General features: G+C 39.0%; 2 protein-coding genes and 1 pseudogene across 3 annotated transcripts; 2 read left to right on the top strand and 1 right to left on the bottom strand.

Moving 5' to 3' along the window:
• Positions 1-1868: 1868 nt before the first annotated feature.
• On the top strand, positions 1869-4698 carry LOC101306075 (TMV resistance protein N-like). The gene is made up of 5 exons (XM_004305689.1): positions 1869-2218; positions 2349-3453; positions 3627-3923; positions 3995-4487; positions 4631-4698. Exons 1-5 carry the CDS (start codon positions 1869-1871, stop codon positions 4696-4698), a joined length of 2313 nt encoding a protein of 770 aa, XP_004305737.1.
• A 565-nt stretch (positions 4699-5263) lies between these two features.
• On the top strand, positions 5264-7387 carry LOC101292914. 2 transcript variants are annotated; one of them, XM_004303625.1, is made up of 2 exons: positions 5264-6338; positions 7008-7387. In XM_004303625.1, exon 1 carries the CDS (start codon positions 5389-5391, stop codon positions 6070-6072), a length of 684 nt encoding a protein of 227 aa, XP_004303673.1. In that variant the 5' UTR covers positions 5264-5388; the 3' UTR covers positions 6073-6338; positions 7008-7387. The 2 variants fall into 2 exon arrangements, with proteins under 2 accessions (XP_004303673.1, XP_004303674.1); XM_004303626.1 differs by lacking the exon at positions 7008-7387 and having other exon boundaries at positions 5280-5329; positions 5446-6654.
• On the bottom strand, positions 7004-9893 carry LOC101305786 (annotated as a pseudogene).
• Positions 9894-25416: the final 15523 nt, after the last annotated feature.

Raw genomic sequence — 25416 nt, 5'->3', positions numbered from 1 at the left:
GGCACCATTTTCCACCAATAGGTTGGAAAAAGGCAGGAAAGAGCTACTTTAGTCTTCATCTACCATATGGGAGCTGGACTTGAGGGGAGCCTGAAGAGGCAGCTGCCTCAAGCACTAAACATTTGGGGACACCAAATTTTCTTCTTAATATATATATAGTTTATATACAAACCCTAAATTTTTCCCAATTATTTTTGTATGTATTGTGTTGGAACTTGGAACATCAATTTATATTGGTTTGATTTTCGATTCTTTTATGGTCGATTGATCGTCGTTGGTTTTTTTTTCCTCTCGTATGACCATTATATGACACATTTCTAGAACTCGCCTCAAGTTTTCAAATCTCAGGTCCGGTCTTGGATAGTCGTCTTTGGGTTTAAGCGTCTCTTCTTTTTCTTTTCGAATCCTGTCTTTATCTCCCATCAAACAATATTTGGATATCGTCTTTGATGCAGTCTTCCCTTTAAACTCTCTATAATAAGGTCAAAAACATGTATTTTTAGAAATCATTAAATAACAAAATGTGTTATATTGGCTACTCCAATGACATGTAAAATCAGGGAAGTAAATAAATTAAAACAAACTACATATTAGTTACTAACTAAATTTCAGTTTACAAATACACACATTACAAAAATTAACAAATTATGACAAATTAATGTCCACATGCCATGTGTCGCTATATATTTTACCAAACTATTATTTATTACATATTCTACTGCTACTAAATGTGCTACAGTCGTTCAAGAAATTATTATTAAAGTATGAAATAATTCAAGAATGGTGCAATTTTAACCGTTGGATCATGCACGGCTTGATCAAACCCGTATGTTATGTTTTAACTTGGGGTATAAATCCTTTGGTACTCGACTACTCGTAGTCTAACCCACAGGCTCCCATCATCATTTTCGACCCGGTTCACCTTCATGAACGACCCGACGGTGAGTCCGGCGTCGGATAACCTTTCAACGTTGGACCAGCGGCGTAAAGTGCGTCTTGATAGCGCGAAGCGGTTCCCTGACCTTTCAACTTTCCAATTTTGGACCGTTGCCATAACTTCCTTGAGTCAAACGGCGAGTTATGACAACGGTCCGAAAGTCGGAAAGCTTCGAGCCTTCCGGTGGTTTTCCGAAGTTTTCGGCTACTCCAGTCACCGATGATAATAGAATCAGGTATGAATCATAATCTTATATTCGAGAGAAAGAGTATGAAAGAGTCAGACATGGAAGTTAACTAGATAATATATTAATCAATTTGCATTTGTTTGAAGAGTTATGATGTCAGATCCCAACAACTTCTTAATTCTGTATTGCATTATTGGATGATTAATTAGTTGGTCATGTCTCTTTCCCCTCATTTTCCTTTGTTTGAATTGTTCAATGACGTTTTAAATAAGTACCTCGGGCTAATTCACATAAATTTCCTTGCAATTTCTCCTGCTGTAGCCTGCTACCTACCATTATTGTCCCAGCAATTTCTGAAGATCATCATAATCTCTCTGTTTTCTTTCCTCTCCAATTGTTTGATCCATTTTGTTTCAGAAGTAAGTTTCTGTTATATACTTTGTTTATCATTTATTTATGTACACATGCTTCTAAGTTATAACCAATCAATCTATTTTTGGATTTAATTCTTTTACTAATCCTGGAGCTAAGATTGTCAAGCTTTTGGTCCAAGGCAGGATTTTCATGCTCTGAGTTTTGGACTTTGCACATTTCTGTAATATGGCCTCCTCTTCGGCTTCTGCATCTTATTCTTCCATTGACATCCCCCTAAGAGAGAAGTATGATGTCTTTCTCAGCTTCAGAGGGCCCGATACCCGCAGGTCTTTTACCAGCCATCTAAAGAAGGCCTTGGATGATAAGAAGATGGATACCTTCATGGATTACAATCTTGAGCGGGGAGAAGAAATCGCCCCTGCCCTTCTAAAAGCAATCGAGAGATCTGTTATTTCCGTGGTCGTTTTCTCAGAAAACTATGCTTCTTCTCGATGGTGCCTGGACGAACTTGTGCATATACTGGAATGCAAGAAAAAGTACTGTGGACGACATGTGATACCCATCTTTTACGAAACAGTTGTATCAGATATACGACACCAGAGCGGGAGTTATGAGCTTGAAGAACGTTTCAAGGATAGAACAGAGACTGAGCGTCTTCAATGGAAGGTTGCTTTGATCAAAGCGGCTAATCTATCTGGGTTTGAATCAACTTCGTTCAGGTAACTCTTGCCTCTGCGACTTGTCCTGATTAATCAATGATAAGTTTGATCAATAAGAAAAGAAGAGACTAATTGATCCCTTGTATAAGCAACTAATTAATTATTATTCGTCTCTGATCATATGTGCTAGGGATGATGCCCAATTAGTCGAGGAAGTTGTCCAGCTTATTTTGACTTATCTGAGTTATGAGTCCACGAGTTATGAATTAAATGGTTTCGTTGGAGCTGGAAGTCGAGTTGAGCAAATTGAATCCTTACTATGTATTGTTCCTCAAGATGATCGTGTTCGCTCTGTAGTTATTTGGGGTATGGGAGGTATTGGGAAGACCACCCTTGCTAATGCTGTTTTTCTCCGTCTTTCTTCACAATTCGATGCTTGCTGCTTTCTTCCAGATGTTAGAGAAGGTTCTGAAACCCAGAAAGACCTAAAAGACTTGCGAAACAAGCTTCTTCATGACTTATTGGGGGACAAAACTCTTGATATCCAGAGCAAAACTATAGACCGTACTACAGCAGTGAAACTCAGCCGCAAAAGAGTCCTAGTTGTTCTTGATGACGTTGACAAGTCAAGCCAATTAGAGATGTTAGCTGGACGTGATGTTACGTTTGGCTCAGGAAGTAGAATCATAATAACAACTAGAGATATGCAACGAGTTAGAGAGATGGAAGTACTGAAGAAGGGAGGTAACTATGATGTTGAGATATATGAGGTTAGGAAATTAAACGATGATGAAGCTCGTCAGCTCTTCAAGTTGAATACCTCTGCAGGTATTTATTCTGAATTAGATTCTACGAATTTGGTAACAAGCTTGGTAGCTTATGCTGCAGGCTGTCCCTTGGCCCTTAAAATCTGGAGTTCCTTGTCCAATGAACTTTCTTGGGATGAGATGACAAAATCTGTAAACGAAGACATGGGGAGCATTTATAGAGTGAGTTATGATGTCTTGAGAAAAAATGAGAAGGAAATATTTCTTGACATCGCTTGTTTCCACAAAGGGAAGCAAATAAATGATGTAAGAGGACATTTAAATTGCCGCAGATTATCTGTGGACAGCGGAGTTGCTGATCTTATTCGTAGGTCTCTCATAGAACTAAGAGATAATTGTCTATGGATGCATGATGTGATACAAGAAATGGGCCGCGAAATCGTCCGTGAAAAATGTCCTGAAGAGCCTGGAAACCGCTCCAGGTTATACAATCTTAAGGACATCTGCCATGTATTGGAAAATGATACGGTAAGAACTATTAGCATCACCTTCATTTTTGAAATGAAAATACAAGTAACAGGAAAACGAAAGTTGCCCTTCAATCAATAAGACTTAACGTTATTCAGATATAATGCAAGTTATTACAATATTTTGTTCTATACTGTATGCTCATTTACATATATTTTACTTTGAATTTTCAGGGAACTGCAACAATTGAAACCATCTCCATACGCTCCTATGTGCTTAATAGTTTAAAGTTGACCCCTAGAGTTTTTGGAAAGATGTACAATCTAACATTCCTAGATCTTTATGGGTTTGGACGGTTTGGCAAATTGGAACTTCCTGAAGGCCGTCTCGAGTCTCTTCCTAATGTCCTTAGATATCTGTCCTGGCCGAATTTTCCTTTGGAAACTTTGCCATCAAAGTTCTCTCCAAGCTGTCTTGTTGAGCTTCATATGCCCTATAGCAAACTCCAGACACCATGGAATAAAGACCAGGTATGCTTAAATTAGTAATGAAGAGATATATTCAAGCAAAGTTAATCAGTCCATTTCCTTTTGTTTTGCAGAACCCTTGGAACCTAAAAAAAATCGATCTTAGCTACTCAGCGAAGCTGGTTGATGTTCCATACCTCACAGCGTGTCTTGAGAGTATCAATCTTCAAGGCTGTGAAAGTTTGGTTCATGTTCCAAATCTCTCGGAGAGTCTAAACATTGTGAGTATAAACCTTCAAGAGTGCAAGAAGTTGGTTGAGGTTCCTTCATATTTTGAAAAGCTTCACAAGCTTACTGTTCTAAATCTGAAGGGGTGCCTGCTTCTAAAATGTATTCCAGAGATGCCAAGCAATATGGAAATTTTACTTATAGGTGGTCAGAAATCAACAATTGATTATCGCACCAAGGATCTGATGGAATTGTCTGCATTGCCTTCATCAATTTGGTCTCTTAAGAAGCTTGTCGAATTGGATCTTAATTGGTGTTACCACATTAAGAATCTTCCAAGCAGCATACAAATGTTGCAATCCCTCACATCTCTTGATTTGTCTCGAACGAGTATAGAAGGTCTGCCCTCATCGATCGAGTGTCTCTCTAGGATTGTTTCAATAAATCTGGTTGGTTGCACTCATCTTATGAGTCTTTCAACCAGAATTTGGAAGTTGAAATCTCTTGAGAAACTTGATCTCTCTGGTTGTTCTTCATTCAAGTTCTTCCCGGAATTTTTAGAGCCTATGGAATGTGTGAAGACTCTCCGTTTAAGTCAAACGAAGATTGAAAAGCTACACGACTCCATCGAAAACTTAGTTGGGCTTGAAGAATTAGACTTATCCCAGTGCTGGAGCCTTAAATCTGTCTCAAACAATATCTACAAATTAAGATTTCTCAAGGATTTCCGTGTTGAATATTGCTATGAACTAAAGAAACTGCCTATGTCATCTTCGGACATTTTGTGGTCTTTGCTATCTAAATTGGACCTCAGTGGCTGCACCAGTTTGAAAAGATTCCCGAACGGAATCATGATTTGCTTAACCTCACTGAAGTACTTAGATTTCAGTGACACCAAGATCAAGAGCATACCTACAAGCATCAAAGAACTTTCTGGATTGACATTCCTATACATATGCAATTGTGTGAAACTAAAATCTCTACCAAAGCTCCCATATCTTCTAGAAATTTTGGATGCTGATAGTTGTAGGAATCTGGAGAGGGTGTCATTCTCAATGACTGGAGTTACACAAGGTCTGGATCAAATATGTGATGAAAATATTGTGACACGTAACGAGCTGTATTCATTACGTGGTTGCAAAAAATTGAGTGAGACAGCAAAACGCAATTTGATGAACGATGCATGGCTTAGAATTATGCGATTGGCAACTGCATTTTCCAAATGTAAAGAAATACAACCTGTAAGTCTCTCTCCATCTATAAATCTATCAAATAACTCCTTGAATGAAATTCATCTAGTATGATGCTTCTGTTGTTTACTATACAAAATCATGATGTAAGTCTCTCTGTTGAACAGCATTTCAACCCTTTGCCTGAGGATTACTCCGTTTCTATTGTCTATCCTGGACATGAAATTCCAGAGCAGTTCAGGTGTCAAACAGAGGGATCTTCAATAGATATCAAGCTTCCTGTGCATCCGTCTCATACAGATACAAACTTGTGTCAACTCGTTCTGGGCGTTGTTCTTACAGTCAACGAATGTGATGAAGATGAGCATGAATATGATGTCACGCATGAATACGACTGGTGTAAACAGTGTTCCTTCAAACAGCTTATATTCATTCCTGACATTATCGACGTCAAGTGTAGATTCAGTTTCACCACCAACAATGCTGACAGCTCTGAATTGGATTTCACTCTTCCTTCGCCCGGTCCTTTACCAGGTACTCGATACTATAAAAATATTAAGAAAATGCCATCACGGTTTGACACATCTCAGGTGTTTATATGGTATTTCGCACACTGGTCCAGTTATGTTCGCAATGCCAGCCAGGCCTTGTTGAACTTTTACTTGGAACATAAAACATTAGGCTGTTGTTTCGATCGCATTAAGGTGAAAAGGTGTGGGGTGTGCTTGCTGTCTTCCCAAGGCGAAGATGTTAAACTTGAAGAGGTCAATCAAGATGTTGGAGAACCAAATTGAGAGGCCAGAGCAGGTTATTTCAACAAATTAGAGGAGCTGCGATCAGTGTGATGTGTGTAGAAGCGTTGCAGTTGCTCTCTTGGATTAGCTTCACTCAATGTTTTGATGAGGCAGACTAATGTCACTGAATTTGATTCCTGATGAGGCAGACAAATGGAGACTGCAGGACCAGCTGACAGTGACATTACCATGCTACTGATGCAAGGTAATAAAACTTCTAAACCAAGGCATCAGTTGTTTCGAAGGAAGATGCTCTTAATCCCCAGGTATGGTGTTAGAACCTTGTTTGTAAGGGGTATGGTTGTTGTTGCTTTCCAATTGAGTGCTTGGAAGTTTTGGGGCATGTGGTTGTAGACATTATGGGTTTGATACAACAAGCTACGGTTAGTATGTCATGTGTGTTTCCGCACTTGGCAAGGTATTGTTTAGGGGCTAGGTCTCATACTGTCATTGGATGGGAGCTGGTTATTGATATATTGTGTTGAAAAGGATTATACACCGTTTGTTTGTTTTGTTTCTTTGTTTCTAATTTCATGTAATATTTATTTTTAGTTTCAAATAAGATACGAATTGATCCCTAAGATACAACAGATGCTTATATCTGTGTTACTTCAAAGAATGATCAATAGCAATAACATACATGTTGCAGTCATTTTTTTTTTCTCAGCTACTTCAAATGTTAAATTAAACTGGTTCTAGATTTTCTTGTTCTTAATATATGTTCCAGCTTCTTGCGTCTAGGGAAGCTTTATGAGCTAGCGATGCATAAGCAATGAAAGAACCCCTAGCCCCCTAGACAATACCTTGCCAAGTGCAGAAACACACATGACCTACTAACCGTAGCTTGTTGTATCAAACATATAATGTCTATGGAAAATTCTAGTATACCATATGATATAGCATGTCTCACACAAACCCTCTTTCATGAATCCTAGAGATTTATGGACTGGCTAGCAGGATCTTCCATTAGTTGGAGGAGCTCTAAAACAATTCTGGCTTTTCTCTTGGCCCTATCAGTGCCATTTTCGGAGAGTTCCTGCAATGCTTCTTCTGCAACAAGTTCACTTGCTAGTTTCAACTGCTGCAAGTCACCTGTGCATAATGACCATAATACAGAAGCGGAATTCTCCCGGTTGCAAGGGGAACCTGTTCGTATAACTTCCACCAAAATAGGGATTGCGTCGGCTTGAGCAATTGCCACCTTCCCTTCTTAATGGCTCACTAAAATGGCCAGTATTGCAAGAGTTTCATCTACCATCCCACTTCCCACATCCTTGACCAATCTCATCAGCGGGGCCGCAATACCAGCACTTACAGCCTTGGCCTTGTTTCCCTGATAGAATGAAAGATTGAATATAGCTGTAGCAGCATCTTTTTTCCTCTTGGAGTCCCCTCGCAAAGCAATTTTACAATGGCGGGGATAGCCTCGGCAGCTCCAATTAGCACCTTCTCATCTATTACAGCCAAGACGAAAAGGGATGCGGCTGTATTTTCTCTAGCCTCCGTGCTACCATGTTTCAAAAGTTCCACTATGTCAGGTATACCTCCTGCAATGACAATTGCTCCCTTGTTGCTCACACTTATGGAAAGGGTAAGGAGTGTTGTAATGGCGTGCTCTTGAGTGCGACGATCTGGGGAGGATAGAAGCTCAATAAGGAGTGGGATGGCTCCTGCATCACCAATGCACACTCTATAATCAGTATTCCTTTTTGCTAGCAATCGGAGCTTTCCAGCAGCTGCTCTTTGTTCTTCTGAACTGCCCTTTGCCAATTTCTCTAATAAAGAATCAATAGAAGCTCGATCACAGTCTGAAACACTGCATTCTGATCTTTTGCTTTCATTGCCCTACTTTTTTGGTAGCTCAACGCCATTGCTCTCGCACCACAAAACAATTAGCTTCTTCAGGACACAGTTCGGAGTTATGGCCGTGTGCAATAGTGTCTGCTGTGTTTTTGGACAGGTTTTCTGTCCAGCATCCAACCACTTCTGAATACAGGATCTTTCATATGTCTGCAAAAATAAGTAATACTGTTCATTACAATGAGTAAAAGTTTGTACTTGTAATTTGTGAATGAACTTACCTGTCCGGTAGATACAATGACAGGATCTTTCATCAATTCTAGAGATATTGGACACCGGAAGTTATCTGGGATAACTGGAGAAATGTGCTTGATCGTGCCTTTGTCACTTTCAGAGTTGTCGACTTTTGGTTTTTCCGTCGGCATATAGTCATTTGGGCGATTTAGCTTCTTGAAAAGAGCTATCATCTGTTCAAACCGATCCCCTAGATCTCCACCGCTTGTTATAACCAATTCATGTAAAGCAGGTGACTCCTTTTTGCTATCCACAGAAAAACTACAGCAATCTCCTCTTACTTCATCACTTGTTTGCTTCCCTTTACAAATGCTCTGCATTTCTTCGTGGAGTAACTGTGTCATCTTATCCAATGAAAGTTTATGGGATAAGGAACTCCAAACTTTAAGGGCTAACGGGCTGCCTGCAGCATAGGCTATCATCCTTGTTAAAAACTTTGTGGAATCTACTTCAGAATAGACACCTGCGGAGGTATTGAAACTGAAGAGCTGACGAGCTTCATCATCATTTAATTTCTCAACCTCATATATCTTAACATCATGGTTATCACCTCCCTTCCTCAGTACTTCTATGTCTGTAACTCGTTGCATATCTCTAGTTGTTATTATGATTCTACTTCCGGAGCCAAACGTAACATCACGTCCCGCTAACATTTCTAATTGGCTCAACTTGTCAACATCATCAAGAACAACGAGGACTCTCCTACGGCTGAGTTTGACTGCAGTACAACGGTCTATAGTTTTGTTCTAGATATCAAGAGTTTGATCCCCTAATAATTTACCAAGAAGTTTGTTTCGCAAGTCTTTTAGTTCTTTTTGGGTCCCAGAACCTTCTCTGACATCTCCAAGAAAGCAGCAGGCATCAAACTGTGAAGAGAGACGGTGATAAACATCAGCAAGTGTGGTCTTCCCAAGGCCTCCCATGCCCCAAATAACTAGGAACTGAACACGATCATCTCGAGGGAAATTACGCGGTAAGGATTCAATTTTCTGAACCCAACTTTCAACTCCAACCAACCCACTTAATTCATAACTCGAAGACTCATAACCCAATTTCATCAAAATAAACTGGACAACTTGCTGAATCAAATCGGAATCATCCCTAGCACATATGACCAAAGACACAATTAATAGTTACTTATACGAGGGATAAATATTAGTCTTTTTTTATTTGATCAAAATTAGAATTGATTAATCAGGACAATAAGAAATTACTCAAATTAGTACTAGTTGCAGAGGCAAGAGTTACCTGGTTGTATTCGACTCAATCCCAGAAATATTAGTGGCTTTTGTCAAAGCATCCTTCCACTTGAGAAGCTGACTCACTGTTCTATTCTTGAAATATTTTTCAAGTTTATAACTCCCGCGCTGGTGTCGTATATCTGATACAACTGTTTTGTAAAAGACGGGTATCACATGTTGTTTATATTTTTCCCTGCATTCCCGCACAAGTTCATTTAGGCACCATCGAGAAGAAGCATAGTTTTCTGAGAAAACAACCACAGAAATCATTGATCCCTCGATTGCTTTGAGAAGGGCAGGTGCGATTTCATCTCCCGGCTCAAGATTGTAATCTATGAAGGTTTCAATCTTCTTATCTTTTAAAGCCTTTAAGAGATGACTGGTAAAAGTCTCGCGGGTATCGGTGCCGCTGAAGCTGAGAAAGACATCATACTTCTCTTTTAGAGGGATGTCAGAGGAAGAAGAAGAAGCAGAAGAGGAGGCCATATTACAGAAATGTGCAAGTCCAAAACTCAGACCATGAAAGACAATCCTAGCTCCAGGATTAGGAAAATATAAATCCCATACAAGATCAATTGGTTTAACTTCGAAGCATATGTACAGACATAAACAAAATATATAATAGAAACTTACATCTGAAACAAAATGGATCAAACTGTGGGAAAGAAAAGAAAACAGAGAGATGGATCATGCTGATCTACGTAAAGTATTGGGATAAGAATGGTTGTTAGCATGCTAGGAGCAGCGGAAATTGCAAGAAAATTTATGGGAATATTTAGTTCGAGCTACTTATTTAAAATGTCATTGAACAATTCAAAGTTTCAAAGCAAGGAAAATGAGAGGAAAGAGACAAACAACTATGCGTCCAACAACTAATATATGTTCAATTACTAGGGTTTGTCTATCATACCGTATGATATGGCATGTCTATTGCAAATGTGTCTAATTGTATGACACATGAGAGCTTTTAAAAAGGTAAATGGTCATTAATTACATCATTTAATTATTTTTTCAATCAATGATAGCCACACATTGTGTGAGGCATGTTATATCATAGGGTATACTAGAATTTTCCTATGAGACTGCCGTTTGGTTAAATTTTTATAAACCCTGAAATTACCCTTCTCCTAAATTAAACCTAACAAATCAGATACGCCGTTTGGGTTTCAACTTCGAATGATACACATTGTGTTGAGGCATGCTATATCATATGGTATACTAGAATTTTCTTATGAGACTGCCGTTTGGTTAAATTTTTATAAACCCTGAAATTACCCTTCTCCTAAATTAAACCCAGCAAATCAGATATATATAAAAGAAGGGTAAAACAATAAGAAACCAAATGAGAAATAAATAAATTTTTATTAATAGATAAAACTGAGAGTTTTGCGGCATTGAGGACTGGAGCAGTTCGTTCGGATAACAATTTCAAAATTCAAAACAAATTAGTTGTTCAGTTTAAGATCACTACCCTTTGTAACTGGACGTATATCTTCCTCATCTTCTTCTTCACTACGTCTCCCAACTGCTCACCTTCTCCATGAAAAAATAAAACCTCTTCAAACGTCTCTAACTCTCTGCAAAGAGGTTGGCTCAAACTGGTGAACGCATTGCTCAGTGTGACCTCAAATAATTTGTGAAAGAGGTCAGTGTTTCATCTGCTAACTTTTGCATTCCTCTATCGTATAGTACATGTCATTGGTGTTGTGAACGAGGCCATATTGGTTTTGTGATTTTGGCAAGTTAATCAAGTCGAAGCCTTTTAGAAGGTACAAAGAAAGTCGTTATCAAGGAAGAGTTGCTCAAATGAACAACATTCCATGTATGCACCTATAGTTCATTTTCCCACTATTAGACGACTATACATCTAACTTTTGTTTCTTCATGTCGATTCTTTTTACTCGAAACACAGGAAACTTCTTGCTTTGTTGAGTCTGATGTTAATCAACTATAAAAATGAAACCAAACGCGCGGAGAAAAAAGAAGCACGATTGAAAGGTATGCTTATGCAAGCATTCATCCACATTTCTACATCATTATAAATTCATTGTAAAAAAAGAAAAAGAAAAAAAAAGGGTAATGGATGTTAATGGTGTATTCCTTTGCATTAGTAGGCACATGTTTAATGTATAAAGGTTTTGAGGCATCTACGTTTGTGTGAAGGAGGAGGCTATATTGCTTTTGTAACTTTGACACGGTGATCAAGTGGAAACCTTTTAGCCAATTTATGAGGTTCAAAGTGACAAAGCTAGCATTGAGATAACACAGATCAAGAAAAATTTCTATTGTAGAATGACAGAGTAAATGAGTAATAAGACTTCACCCTTCTTCCTTCTTTTTATTTTCAGTACCTTCTTTTATGTAACAAAGCTATTGTTCATTTGGTATTAAATTGCTGCTACAAATTAATTCTACTAAACATTAGGTTCAATAAACTTTATTTGTAAGGCCATCTCCAACCCTGAGTTAAGGGGTGGATATAGCCCCCAAAAGTCACAAATTCCATCTCCAACCCAGGGCTAAGCTAAACCAAAAAACGGGTTTGGGGGGCTACAAGGACCAAGGGCTGGGCTGGGCTATACTTGGTCTTTTGTATAGCCCTTGGGCTATTTGTTTGTGGGAACCACAATGAGCAAAACAATATGAAATGTAAGCTTATAGACCTAAGGGGTGGAGATGATCAAAATTTTAGCCCTCACTATTCATACACATGGTGATTTTCATGGGCTAAAATTTAGCCCGAGGGCTATTTTAGCCCCTCCCAGTTGGAGATGGCCTAAGAAACTTCATTTCACATTGATGGCATCTTGTACATATGATGCATGATTTGTTGGTTTAGTCAATTAGTTGATTTTATTAACGTCTTCCTAATATGTATTTGGCAGTTTGTCTTTGGATGTATCTTACCATTTTTGTTTCGCAAGTGAGTTTTTGCTCTTGATTCTTGGCCTTTAAAGAGATTTGGGTTATTCCTAGGCTGATTACGATGGAACGGTGGACATGAAGACCAATAAGAATCATAAACTGATAAAAAACTTGATGCCCTGCTTCTGTTGTTGTTTTTTTTTTTTGGCTTCTTTGGCTTATCTTTCTTTTGTTTCGTGCTCTAGAAGTGTTGTAATGAGAATTGGTTTGTGTATGGCTAAGTACAATTCAATACATACAAAAATTTTAAGTGACATGAAGGACATAATTTTGGTAGTGCGTGAAATCTGAGAAGCAAATGACTTTTTTTTTTCTTTTTCAGTTTAGGAGTTTGACAGTTCAATTTATTTGTGTTATGCTGAAAACTATTTGGCTGAGTATTTGACTGTGAACGAATGTTACAAAGGAAGATTATTACATTTGTGTATAGAAAAAAACGTCTTGCATGCGTTTATAAGTAAATAGTTAACTAATGTTAAAAGCGAAAAAAAATAAAATTAAATGCACGCGCAGAAAGGCTAGTATATATATAAAGCGAGCAGTCTCTAAAATCACCAAATTATGTTTTACCAATATTACCTCTATTAAGTTGATTCAGTTTATTAAAAACAAGGTTACTGTTGTAAATAACAAAATAAAAAACAAAATAAACAAAATAAAGAGATAATTGGAGTGAGAAAAACGTGGGTAGTGAATAGAAAATGAAATTACAAGATTGACAAATAAATAAACGCCGAAAGTGGGATACAATAAAACTGATAAATAAAAGACAAAAATTCACCATCCGTCTCTCAACTCTTGTGACAAGACCAATGTGATACCCATCTTCTTAAACCTACCAATGTGATACCCACACTTAATTTTCACCACATCATTGTGTGTTTGGTCACGTGTCACGCACGTGCCCCTCTAGAAAAAGGTAAATTTACTGGAATGACCTTGCGTTCAAAAACTCAAATCCCGCCTAAATTTGATTTCTCCTACCTCATTTTTTCCCTCCATTTTCAATTAGTTGCACTTTTTTTTTCCTTCTGGTACTTTTATGCATCTCCATCCTGCAATTTGAGAAATGTTGTTGTGCTTATCTGCTAACAAATAATCTTGAACCATGTCCTTTAAAAACCAACATTAAAATCCTTCTATATATCCAAAAAGGCATACATGCCACAATTCAACAAGAGATCTCATTCACCAAACCTGAGTTCAAAATCATGTAGAGCATGAGTTCAGCAAATTGAACTTGTCCAACATAAGGAAAAATTTGAAGAAAAGATTACATCAAACAACAATTCAACCTAGCCAACACCCTACATGTAACAACAAAATGCAGAACTATTAAAAACCAACAAATTCAAATTAGTATGGGTAGGAGGCTATGCTGCTGGATTGATTTGAGGACCCCTTGCTGCAGGATTTTGGCTGCTTTAAGTAGGCGGTTGTTGAGCTTGTGTTGAGGTTGCTGCACCATCATTTGAAGTAGAAATACCCTCCTCAAATGCCTTTCTTTTCAACCAGCCTTTCATGGACCTTATGACTTGGTCTTTGACATTAGCAGTAGCCTTAGGTGGGGCTGGTGCTCTTTTCACCTATGCAATCAAAACAAGCATTATTTCAACATCTACAACATCACATTTTCAACACAACAACATTTTCAGAACAATAATACATTATCAACACAACAACATTTTCAACTAGAATAAGCTAACATAAGCAAACCTTATTTCTAACTCTTTTCTTTGTGTTTGATCCACCACTTGTTCCTTGACTTCCTTCACCTTGTTTTGATAAAAAAAATAAAATAAAAATATAAAAAACCTAAGTCATTTAACTGAAAAAATGCAAATATTGGTGAATAAATGAAGAGCTCATTTATGAATTGAGACTTACTGCTGCAGCTGCCTTTTTAGCCTTTGTAATTGGACATCCTAATTTGTTGTGTCCAAGCTGCCCACAAATTTTACAAGACATTTTGGTCCCTTTTTTACCCAATTTCCCCTCAAGGGGAGCTGGTAGTGCTGTGGTCTTGTACTTCTCCCCTGCTTCCTTATTTCTCATCATCTTTGGCCTCCCAGTTTGCCTTTTATATGGAGGGGCAATTGGATAATCCACTTGTTCCCAATCATCCTCCCCTGCAATAGTACATCCTTCCACTTCTCACATGCAACCTTTCTGTTTGCATTCCTGACCATCATGTCCATCCTTATCTTTTCTAGCATGGTGAGAATGGGCTTATCCCTAGCAGGTAAGATAGCTGAATTATAAACCTCACATAAATTGTTGAGAAGAATATCACACTTAGAATCATCTCCAAAAAATGCCCTACTCCATTATCTTAGATGCTTCTTTTCAAACCAGTTAAATGCGTCTTGGCTGAGCACCCTCAAATCTTCCATATGTTTGTTGTACCAAGGTTTGGTATTGCTTCTTGCTGCATTCCACATCAACTGCTTCAACCCCTCTCCTGGATTCTTTTCCTTGAAGTTATTATACAAATGTCGAACACAATGCATGTGCTCAGCATTTGGAAACAAAGCTGCATAAGTCACAAAAGGAAGACATGGTGAGGCATAAACAAGACCATAAACAATGTTCTAAAATTTATAAACCTGGTCAAAGTTAATGGCATAGACTAGAACACACCTGTAATTAAATTTCCCAACCCCTTCTGCTTGTCTGACATGAAAACATAGCTACTGCTATTATCCATTCTTAGATCCTCCTTCAAAAACTCAAGAAATCATGTCCAAGTTTCTTGAGACTCATTTTCAACAACAACATTTGCAATGAGGTTCATCCCATTATTTGCATCTATTCCAACTGCTGCTAAAAGTTGCCCAGGATGCTGCCCCTTAATATGGCAATCATCCAAGCATATGAGAGGCCTACAACCACCCATCCAACCTTCTTTGCAAGCTTTGAAACATATGTACATCTAGTGGAATCTCCTTACTGGCCCATCCGTTCTTGTTTTAATCTTTATTGTGGATCCATGATTGCTTCTCAATAGCTCCTTCCTATATGCAACAAGCATATATTGTACTGGTCAATGAAATGACCTTCATTCATCCTTCTTGCACACCTCTTAGCCCTTGTGATGGTCTGCACACCCACATCTAAATTGAACTTCTTATTGATGTGATGGTGTATCCCTTTTCTAGACCAGCCTTTATCCACAAGTAAAGTATTCTTAACTTCCGTAGCTATTCTTCAGTAAGTCAAAAAATGACTTGTTTGGACAGGAGAACATGTGTGCTTGTTTATCAATGTCCTCACAAGCATTGTGTCACCCCATCCTTTGGGCCTATTTGCATACAACTTAAAAGGGCATCCCTATTGGCATTTCACTAGTATCTTTTTTGTCCCATTCTTCTCAAACCATAAACCAACCTGGTTTCTAATGGCATACTCCCTCAAGACTTGCCTACACTACTCAGCATTAGGGAATGCAAGACATAACCTAAATCGGGGATTATTTATATTCACATATCTGATCCAAGGCTTAACCTTCATTCCCCCAAACTTCAGAGTTTTCATTCTTATTGGATTCCCATCTTCATCCTCTTCAGTATCACTACCACTTATGCTCTCAAACTCATCGGATCCAACATACTCTACTAAACAGTGGCCATCATATCTCATTTCTTCATATTCTGGTACATGGCTTGGTTGTGCAACATTTTCTTCAAACTCAACATCATCAACCTCATCATGAGGTAAATCATAGTCTGAATCTATGTAGAAATCAGAATCATCAGATGAATCTTGTTAAGACCCACCCCGAATTTCACCTTAAAACCCAAAGTAAATCCTACGGGGACCACCTCCAAAGAAAATATTACCGAAAATTCGGCATAACCTCCCTTGAAAATGGACAACCCTTCCTAATAATACCTGCATACACTTTTGAAAATCCATCAACAACCTTCTACTCCTAGAGCCTTCGTGCTTCCCAAATCACAACATCTCCCAATTTATTTACTAACTTTAATAAGAATAATCCCACAACCAACAATCACAGTTCAGAGTAACTCTAAAATGAATAAAAGAAACATAATAACAAATAAGCGGAAGCTATATTACGAACTATGCCTCGACTCCAAGTACGCCCGACCTCGACTATACTAACCTGCAAACTGGGCATTTTTAAAACGAAGGGCCCATCGGAGAAGCAATTGAAAAACGTTAAGAGTGAGTGGACAAAAATAAATTTAAAAGAATTATGCTTTCCCAATTTAATTTCCATAGGAAATATGCTGCATGCGACAACTCAAAAGCTCTCAACTCATAAACTGGCAAAACCATGACTAGCTCCGGCTAGTCTCCACAACTTTATAAAATACAGCCTCTCAGGCTAAACTATATATATATATATATGTATTTACACTCGTCATACTCCTTGTATGATTTCTTATGAAGAAATATAAGAAAAATAGAAATTCATACAAGGCTACTACGCTTGCGTCTAACGCTTACGTCACGCCATAATGTAATTTTACCTCATTATGTGGAAAAGACGGGTGTATATATATACGTGCATATTCCCTATATGAATTATTATATTCATATAGGGCTACGACGATTGCGTCTAACGCTCACGTCACACCATTATAGTATTTTACCTCATTATGGCGGAGAAGCACATATGGCTAGGTAGCATTTATTTATATACATACTATCCTCATAAAAATCCATATACAAATCCACCGAAAATCTCATTTTCGGTAACTCTCCAAAATAAAAGAAATCGTCAAATTAAAATGATGTCACATGCTCCAACCAAAAGAAATTGTTCAACAATAAACCATTTGCATGCATATTATTTAAAACAAAAGTCCACTTACTATATTAGGCCTAAGCCTTCCAATGCTCGAAATACTCCTCGAGCGCTGTCTCCAACTATTCACACTCTCTAGCCAAACCCACGTCTGACAATAAACAGAAGAATAAAATGGTCAGACCGAACTCCAAAATAATCATTTTCGACTAACTTCGCAACTATAACTTATTCGGTTCCATACCAAACCTTAACCTGGAATCGAAGTCACCATTAATTTCCATGCCTGAACACATCAACCAAAAATACTTCCAAAATTATTTTATGGTCCCCTACGCTCAAGCATGCCCACATACAATACCAACAATTTCTTTCATTTCCTCTCTACACAGCTTCACCCCAAAATTTACTAAGGGCACCCAAACGGGTTTCTATAAATGGACAGTTTCCCATAATAGAAATTTTCCTAACTTGGCAATTTTTCCAATTACAACTCGAATATTCCCTTTTCGGAACTACAATTTAAATTAGAAATAAAGTCCTCGAAAACTACCTAATCGGCTACTGCCGGAAAACTGCTCCTTTCCTGAAATCGATCGGCGGATTTCGTCCACTTGCCGGAAATTTTCCATGACCTCCCTGCATTCTCCTAAGTACCAAGTTCTCGACAGCAAGCAACAAAAACCCAATATTAATCACCAATCCACCATATCACAAAAACACAAAACATTTCAATCACCCAACCGAGCAGAAACATCGAGATTTCTCACCTTGCTACAACCCTTGCCGGACTGAGTTCATTGTCAGTCAAACACCGCCACTGCAAGCCGGGGCTTTCAACAACACACAAGCTCACCATCGCCTCCAACACCACGGCGGTAGCACCCTAAGCTTCTGCTCCGCTCCCAAATCACGCATGCTACTCTTAAATCCCTCCAAGGCGCGACTGAGCTCCATTCAACCGCTTCTAGACTCACCGGAGCTCGGAAGTCCTGCCGGAGCTCCAAGAACAAACCCACCAGAAAACCTCGACGAAAACCTAGAAACACAAAAGAGGGCTTTCCGAATTCGAACTCGATTTGAAGAGTGAAAGGCATAGAAAGAAAGAAGAAGGACAGAGGAGAAGAACCCTACCGATTGTTGCCGTCATCACCGCCTGAGCTTGCATGAAAAAGAAGAACACTGTCGTACTTTAGCTTGTTCGAACTCCCTCTAATCTGGCTTGCTAGGGTGATTTGCTTTGGGGGTTTGATAGAGAATGAGAAGAGAAAGAGATTGGTGGTGGCTTCACGGGCTGGGGTGGCCGGAGACGGCCAGAGCGTGGCAGAGACGGAGAAGGCAGTCGGAGAGAGAGAGAGAGAAAAGTCCGGGCTCGGGTCAAACCGAGTGTGGGCTTCTTTGACTGGGTCAACCCCCTCTTTCCCTTTTAAGCTTAATCCCACAGCTGATAATGAAACCCTAGATCTTATGGCCCAGATTAAAAGTTATACTCTAAATTCAGAAAATTAATTCTTTTTACCAAACCTTCAATAAATCGAAGAAAATAACTCAAAGCTCTGACAAATAATCCGACAACACCGATGAACCCGTGCCGACACGTACTACTACATCGGGGCCTTAAAAGAGGAATTTAACAATTTGAGAGAAACTTGAAAATAAACTCAAGCGTTAAATTACTAAGTTACCGAGCACGGTGAAATTCCTCAGTAACTCATAAAATATCTAGTAAATAGGTAAAATTTGGTCCGGAGTGTTACAAATCATCATCATCATCACCACCACCCTTTACAGACTCAAAATCCTTCTTCCCCTTATTTCTAGTGGTGTACCTCGCTTCCTTAGGCTTCCTCCCACTCTTCTTTCCATTACTCCCTTCAATAGGCTGCTTTCCCTTCTTTTTATCCTTCAACCTCTGCTCCAACTCATCAGCCAACTGTTGCCTCACTTTGAAGGCCTCAAATACTCTCTTTTCAGCAGCTTTTGCTTCTTTCTTCTCTGCCTCTTCTCTAGCTGCTTGCTCTGCTGCTTCTCTTTGCCTCTTCTCATCTTCTTCTCTTGCCCTTATCTCTATTTCTTCAGTACTAAGGCTAGCTGAAGCTTGGCTTTCCCTTAGTGCATCTTGTTCTCTCACCAACCTCTCTAACTCTTCTCTCTCTTTCCTCTCAGCTGCCTCTTTCTCTTTCTGCCTAATATCTTCTAGTTCTTTTGACAACTCATCTTTATAACCAGGAGGTAAGGGGTCTTTTGATACAATGTTTGACCCTTTTTCCTCTCTTCTCATCTTCTTTCCCACTATGCCCTTGTCTTTCTCTTCTTTTTCCAACACTTACTTCACTGTCACCTATATCCAAATCACTCACAATATCACCCAAACCTGCAAAAGTTCCTTGACTTGGTCCACCCTTTCCTACAATATCTACATCATCATCCAACACAATGTTTGGCCCTACAACTTCATTTAATGGCACAACATCTTCTACTAGGGGTGGGCATAAAAAACCTAAATCCTGGTCCCGTCCCGATGCCGTCCCGAAATTTGACGGGATGGGACGGGATATAATTCTAAAAACACAAAGCCCGTCCCGTAGAGAAACAACGGGACGGGACTCGAGAGTGAAAAGTTGAGGCCCGTCAGGCCCGTCCCGTGTAAAAATATAAACTAATCTAAGCCATTCGTTTTTTAGATGTTTTGATCTCAACCTTACATTTTTTAACCCTAATACTAACTCATCTCACTCTCTGTCTTTCACTCTCTGTCTCTCACTCTTTCAGTTTCATCGCTCTCAACCCTCCAGCCAAACCTCAATCGAGCCAAACCGCCTCGGCCAGTCCCCTTCCGCTAACCTCACCGCCCGCCTCCTTCTCACCTCGGCGCCCGCCTCCTCCTTGCCTCGGCTCCCTCCTCGCCTCGGCACCCTCCTCGCCTTGCCCGCCTCCTCCTCGCCTCACCTTGCCTCGGCTCCCTCCTCGCCTCGGCCCCCTCCTCAGCTTGCCCTCCTCGCATCAAATTTCCTGTAACCATCATTGATAAAAATCAAGAATTTGAGCAAGGTGCAAGGTAATGAACCATGTCCTGTAACGTTGTTTACTCTTCCTATGAATTCTATAGGTGTTAGAGTAAAGGTGAGCTACTGGTAATTAGTTGTTGCTGCTGCATATGTGATTATCTAGTCAAAATTGATGGTAATTAATTGTTGATGCTGCTACATTAGTTAGTCTATGATTGTATAAAATTTTGATGTATTGGATGTGGTTAATGTATCATAGAATAAGTAATTGTAGTTACTCTAGTTTAATTGTGGTTATGACTTATGAATTATGGATTCAGATGATGCAGTCTATATATTGTAGGAATATACTAGTATCATTATCAGGTAATATTGGAGCGGGATGGCGGGATTGGGCCCGTCCTGTCCCGGTCCCGTTTGGGACGGGACTTGCGTGGGATTAAGTCTTAAAAACGTAGGCCCGTCCCGATCCTGTCCCGTGTGTAATGTCCGGGACGGGCCGTGGGATGACCTTAATCCTGTCCCGTCCTGTCCCATGCCCACCCCTATCTTCTACCACTACCTCATTTTTTTGAAATCTTGGCGCCCTTCCCTCCTCACAACTATACAACTGTTGTGCCATCAAATTTACTTCAAAATGAGCTCTCTCCTTCTCTCTAGCAGTTTGGCTATTCAATGGATTCTCCCAATCCGGGTCCTCAGGTTTATCAAAATCAGCAAGAGCTTCATAATACCTCCTTTTCCCTCCACATGTGATGTACACACTAATCTGCCTCTTCTTCTTAGGTATCATGTTTACCATCTCCATAGCATCACCGTCACTTTTAATCTGAATCCACCCTACATTGGCTGCAGTTTTTGGCCGTTTGAAGTGGTACGAGATTGGCAGCTCTTTGTATCATAACACATATGCAAAGTTGTTCATCTCCACCCATGAAATCTTCTCGGGATCCAGACCATCCAAATAGATCTTGCCCCCTGTCTTGTTGAACCTAGGCACCTTATACTTCTTCATCCCATCCAATTGCTTGTCGAAATAACCTCCATGGAAAATCTCCATTGTATACAGGTATTCTGGAACTGGAATTCAAACAAGGCCAAGTACTATAAGCAGTTTGAATTGGGGTTTTCAACCAAAACAAAGAAAAAAAACCCTAATTCGAAGTCAACCATGTTCGACAATAGTCCAAGAACAAAACCATTTAAAAACCCAAAATACACAAATCGATCACCTTTCAAATCCATTGTTTATTAAACCCTAACTTGAAACCAATTTTTAACCTTAATCGATGAAACCCTAATTTGGAGTCAACAATCTTTAACATCAATCCAAAAACACCACCATTTATAAACCCAGAAAACTCAAATTGATTAGATTAGATTCAAATCCGAGACCAAATTTGGACCCCAAACTCGATGAACATTTCGATAACAACAAGATCAACAGTATGAGACAAAGATTAAGGACTGAAGTCAGAAGATTACTAAAGAGAGATGACAAAAGAGATTCCAAAACTTACTGTTTTGTGCTAGTAGTCCAGATTCTCTGAAAATCCCAAACATCTTTCTAGCCTCCATGACTTTTTACAGTCCAAGATTCCCAACAAAGGGACTGGTCTCGTAACGAATCTGATCTGGTCAGTGAATCAATGATTTTCCACCTTTCGAATCGAATCTTTGTGAAAAAAGTGAAAATGGCGATTTCGGGAGCGTATGTACTCGAGTTCGAGTTGGAGCAGAGAGAGATGGTGGTTCGAGTGGGAGGGTGTACTAGAGTTTTTACTCGATTCTCATTCCATTTAGGTGAAATGTCATTATTGCCCTTTTTTTGGAGGGGCATGTGTGCGACACGTGACCAAACACACGGCGACGTGACGGAATATGGCCATCGGTCTCACATTGGTAGCGAAAATTAAGTGTGGGTATCACATTGGTAGGTTTAAGAAGATGGGTATCACATTGGCCTTGCCACAAGAGTTGAGGGACTGATGGTGAATTTTTGTCTAAATAAAAATTAACTACTCTTGGGGCCTTTTACCCGGTTACCGGAACTTAGTTTGTAGATTCAATTTGTCGAAGATTAACAACAATTGATCACCAATTGCTCCATAGAAAGACTGAAAGTGTGTGAACAAGTCTCGGTCTCTGGAATCGGAAAGGTAATATTTCAATCAATTTGGAGTTTTAAACCATTTAATCTTGTACTGGATTATTAAAAGATAGTTGCTTTCTCATTGCTCTTTCCTGGAAATTATTTGTTTTGACCAAGATCTTTAACAAAAGGTCCTTAAATCTCATCGTATTTTGATCATTCCCCCAACAACTTCTGAATCCAACCTCAAAAATGGCTAGCTGAACCTCAACTCTCTGAAGATCAGCACAATCTCTGTGTATGTTCTTTCTCTCGTAGTTTGATCTTTTTGTTTCCCATTTAAGTGTCTAGCTAGCTTCTTAATTTAAGTCCTTTTTTCATCAATAATATACGTATATATGCTTCTAATTTAGATCTAAACATATAATACTATATTGAATTTTGATTATTATTGTTAATCCCAGGGTTCGCAAGTTCTGATTCCCACATTTCCACATTCAGGATCTAGGATTGTCAATGCTCATGCTCTGAATTTTGGACTTGCACATTTCTGTAATATGGGGGCCTCCTCGTCTGCTTCTGCTTCTGCTTCCACTAACATCCGCCCAAAAGAGAAGTATGATGTCTTTCTCAGCTTCAAGGCCCTGATACCCGCAAGACTTTTACCAGCCATCTAAAGAAGGCCTTGGATGATAAGAAGATGGATACCTTCATGGATTACGATCTTGAGAGGGGAGAAGAAATCACACCTGCCCTTCTAAAAGCAATTGAAAGATCATTGATTTCCGTGATTGTTTTCTCAGAAAACTATGCTTCTTCTCGATGGTGCTTGGATGAACTTGTGCATACACTGGAATGCAAGGAAAAGTATAAACGACATGTGATACCCATCTTTTACGAAACAGTTGTATCAGTCATACGACACCAGAGCGGGATCGGAGTTATGAACTTGAAGAACGTTTCAAGTATAGAACAGAGTATGAGCGTTCCAAATGGAAGGATGCTTTGAGAATAGCAACTAATCTACCTGGGGCTGCGATGCATGGATACGGTAGAAAATTGAGAATGTTGTATCGTATCCGTATCCGATACAGATACGATCCAGATACGCCTCAGATACGTATCCTGAGGTTGAAATACGTATCGAAGACTAGTTAGTATAGTTTGACCGTATAGATACGTTTTGGATACGAGATAGGATACGTTTTGGGTATTTTTGTCTGTTGAAACAATTGAAGAAAAAAAAACCTAACCTAACACGCAGCAGCAGTTCTATCGAATCCTCTCTTCTGCTCTTTATATTCTCTCCTCAAGGCTCAAGCTTGAAATCGTCTGGGTTCGTGAATCGTTGTTTTGAGTGACTGGGTACCAATAGCTTTGCTGCCTTCGCAAGCTTTGCAGATTGGGGGTTCAAGAGTTGGAGACTTGGAGCGACTGAGATTTGAGAAGGGATTCTGGGAAGATTGAAACGCAGCAAGCTTGCAGGCGTGTAGGCGGTGCAGCAAGCCAGTGAACTGAGTGAAGCCACCAACTCTTTTTCTTTCTTCTTTAACAACACAGCAACCAACTTGGTCTAAGTTCCACCAAATGTATAATTATTTAATAATATTATTATATTATAAAGAGATGTGGTCAAAGAGAGATGTGTAATGTTTAATAATATTATAATTATTTTCGCAAGTTTTTGTCAAATAGATTTATTAATATAATAAATATATATTTTTATTATTTCTCAAAACGTAGCAGTATCCTTATTTTTATAAAAAAAATATATATCCTTGTATTGTATCGTATCATACCCGTACCTGTATCCCGTATCGGTGTCCGTGCATCATAGATCTGGGGTTATATCAACTTCATTCAGGTAACTCATGCCTCTGCAACTTGTCCTCATTTCTACAATTCTACTTGTCCTGATTAATCAATAATAAGTTTGATCAATTAATCCCTTGTATAAAACTATTAATTATTTGTCTGTGGTCATATGTGCTAGGGATGATGCTGAATTAGTCAAGGTAGTTGTCCAAGTTGTCAAGCAAGTTTACAGACTTGAATTATGAATCATCCAGTTATGAAATAAGTGAGTTGGTTGGAATTGAAAGTCGAGTTCAGGAAATTGAATCCTTACTATGTATTGTTCCTCGAGACGATCGTGTTCGCTTCCTAGTTGTATGGGGTATAAGAGGTGTTGGGAAGTCCACCCTTGCTGATGTTGTTTTTCACTGTCTCTCTACGAAATTCGATGCTTGCTGCTTTCTTGCAGATGTTAGAGAGGGTTCTGGTACCCAGAAAGAGCTAAAAGACTTGCGAAACAAGCTTTTTCGTGACTTATTAGGGGATAAAACTCTTGATATTCAGAGCAAAACCATAGGCCGTTCTATGGCTGTGAAACTCGGCCGCAAAAGAGTCCTCGTTGTTCTTGATGACGTTGACAAGTCGTGTCAATTAGAGATGTTAGCTGGACGTGATGTTACTTTGGCTCAGGAAGTAGAATCATAATAACAACTAGAGATATGAAACGAGTTAGAGAGATGGAAGTACTGAAGAGGGAGATAACTATGATGTTGAGATGTATGAGGTTAGAAGTGGGTTAAATATAGATGTAATTCGTCAGGTCGTAATTTTGAATAATTTGATGGCGATCTCGAATTCGGTTGCAACCATGGGCGGATCTACTATGGTTACCGGTTGCTGAAATCTAAGAGCAGAAGAGATAATAATACATATTAATAGGCAGAGAGAGCGTGGATATAATTGATACCTGATGATGAACTGGTGGGTGAATTTGGAGGTGCTGAAGTTCAATCACATGTGGTTGCTGAAGTGCCATTTTGGCAATAGCAAATGAACGCAACATTAGTAGTGTCTTGCCCACAAAATCCTTAGAAGGCTCTATGGCCTCAAGTCTAGACAAAAGTTCTCTGTTTTCTTTACCCGGTATATGTGCTACAATGCTTGGAGTCTATTGTAGTTGAGTTGGTTCAATCATTTGCTTATAATTTGGTTCACCTTTGTTGGAGTCTTGCTAATTCCGAAGTGTTTCTTCATTTTTTCTTCTCTTTTGTGTTTTGTTATCTTTTTCTTTTCTTGTTTCTTACAAACTTGTCCTATTTCCTATGAGTTATTAGCATTTCTTACATTTCTTCTTGTCTTCTTTCCCATTTTTCTTCTATCTCTCTATTGTTCAAGTATCATTTTGATCAAAAAGCA

This window comes from Fragaria vesca, linkage group LG6 (assembly GCF_000184155.1).
Source record: "Fragaria vesca subsp. vesca linkage group LG6, FraVesHawaii_1.0, whole genome shotgun sequence".
Lineage (NCBI taxonomy): Eukaryota > Viridiplantae > Streptophyta > Magnoliopsida > Rosales > Rosaceae > Fragaria > Fragaria vesca.
Note: the sequence above shows the minus strand (reverse complement) of the source record. Positions and strands in the feature narration are given on the sequence as shown.

Coding starts and splice junctions, on each gene's coding strand:
- LOC101292914 (XM_004303625.1), top strand. CDS start 5,389: ATGATGCTTCTGTTGTTTACTATACAAAATCATGATGTAAGTCTCTCT.
- LOC101306075 (XM_004305689.1), top strand. CDS start 1,869: ATGGATACCTTCATGGATTACAATCTTGAGCGGGGAGAAGAAATCGCC. Junction 3,454..3,626: donor ATGTATTGGAAAATGATACG/GTAAGAACTATT, acceptor TTGAATTTTCAG/GGAACTGCAACAATTGAAAC. Junction 4,488..4,630: donor GTCTCGAACGAGTATAGAAG/GTCTGCCCTCAT, acceptor TCTTCATTCAAG/TTCTTCCCGGAATTTTTAGA.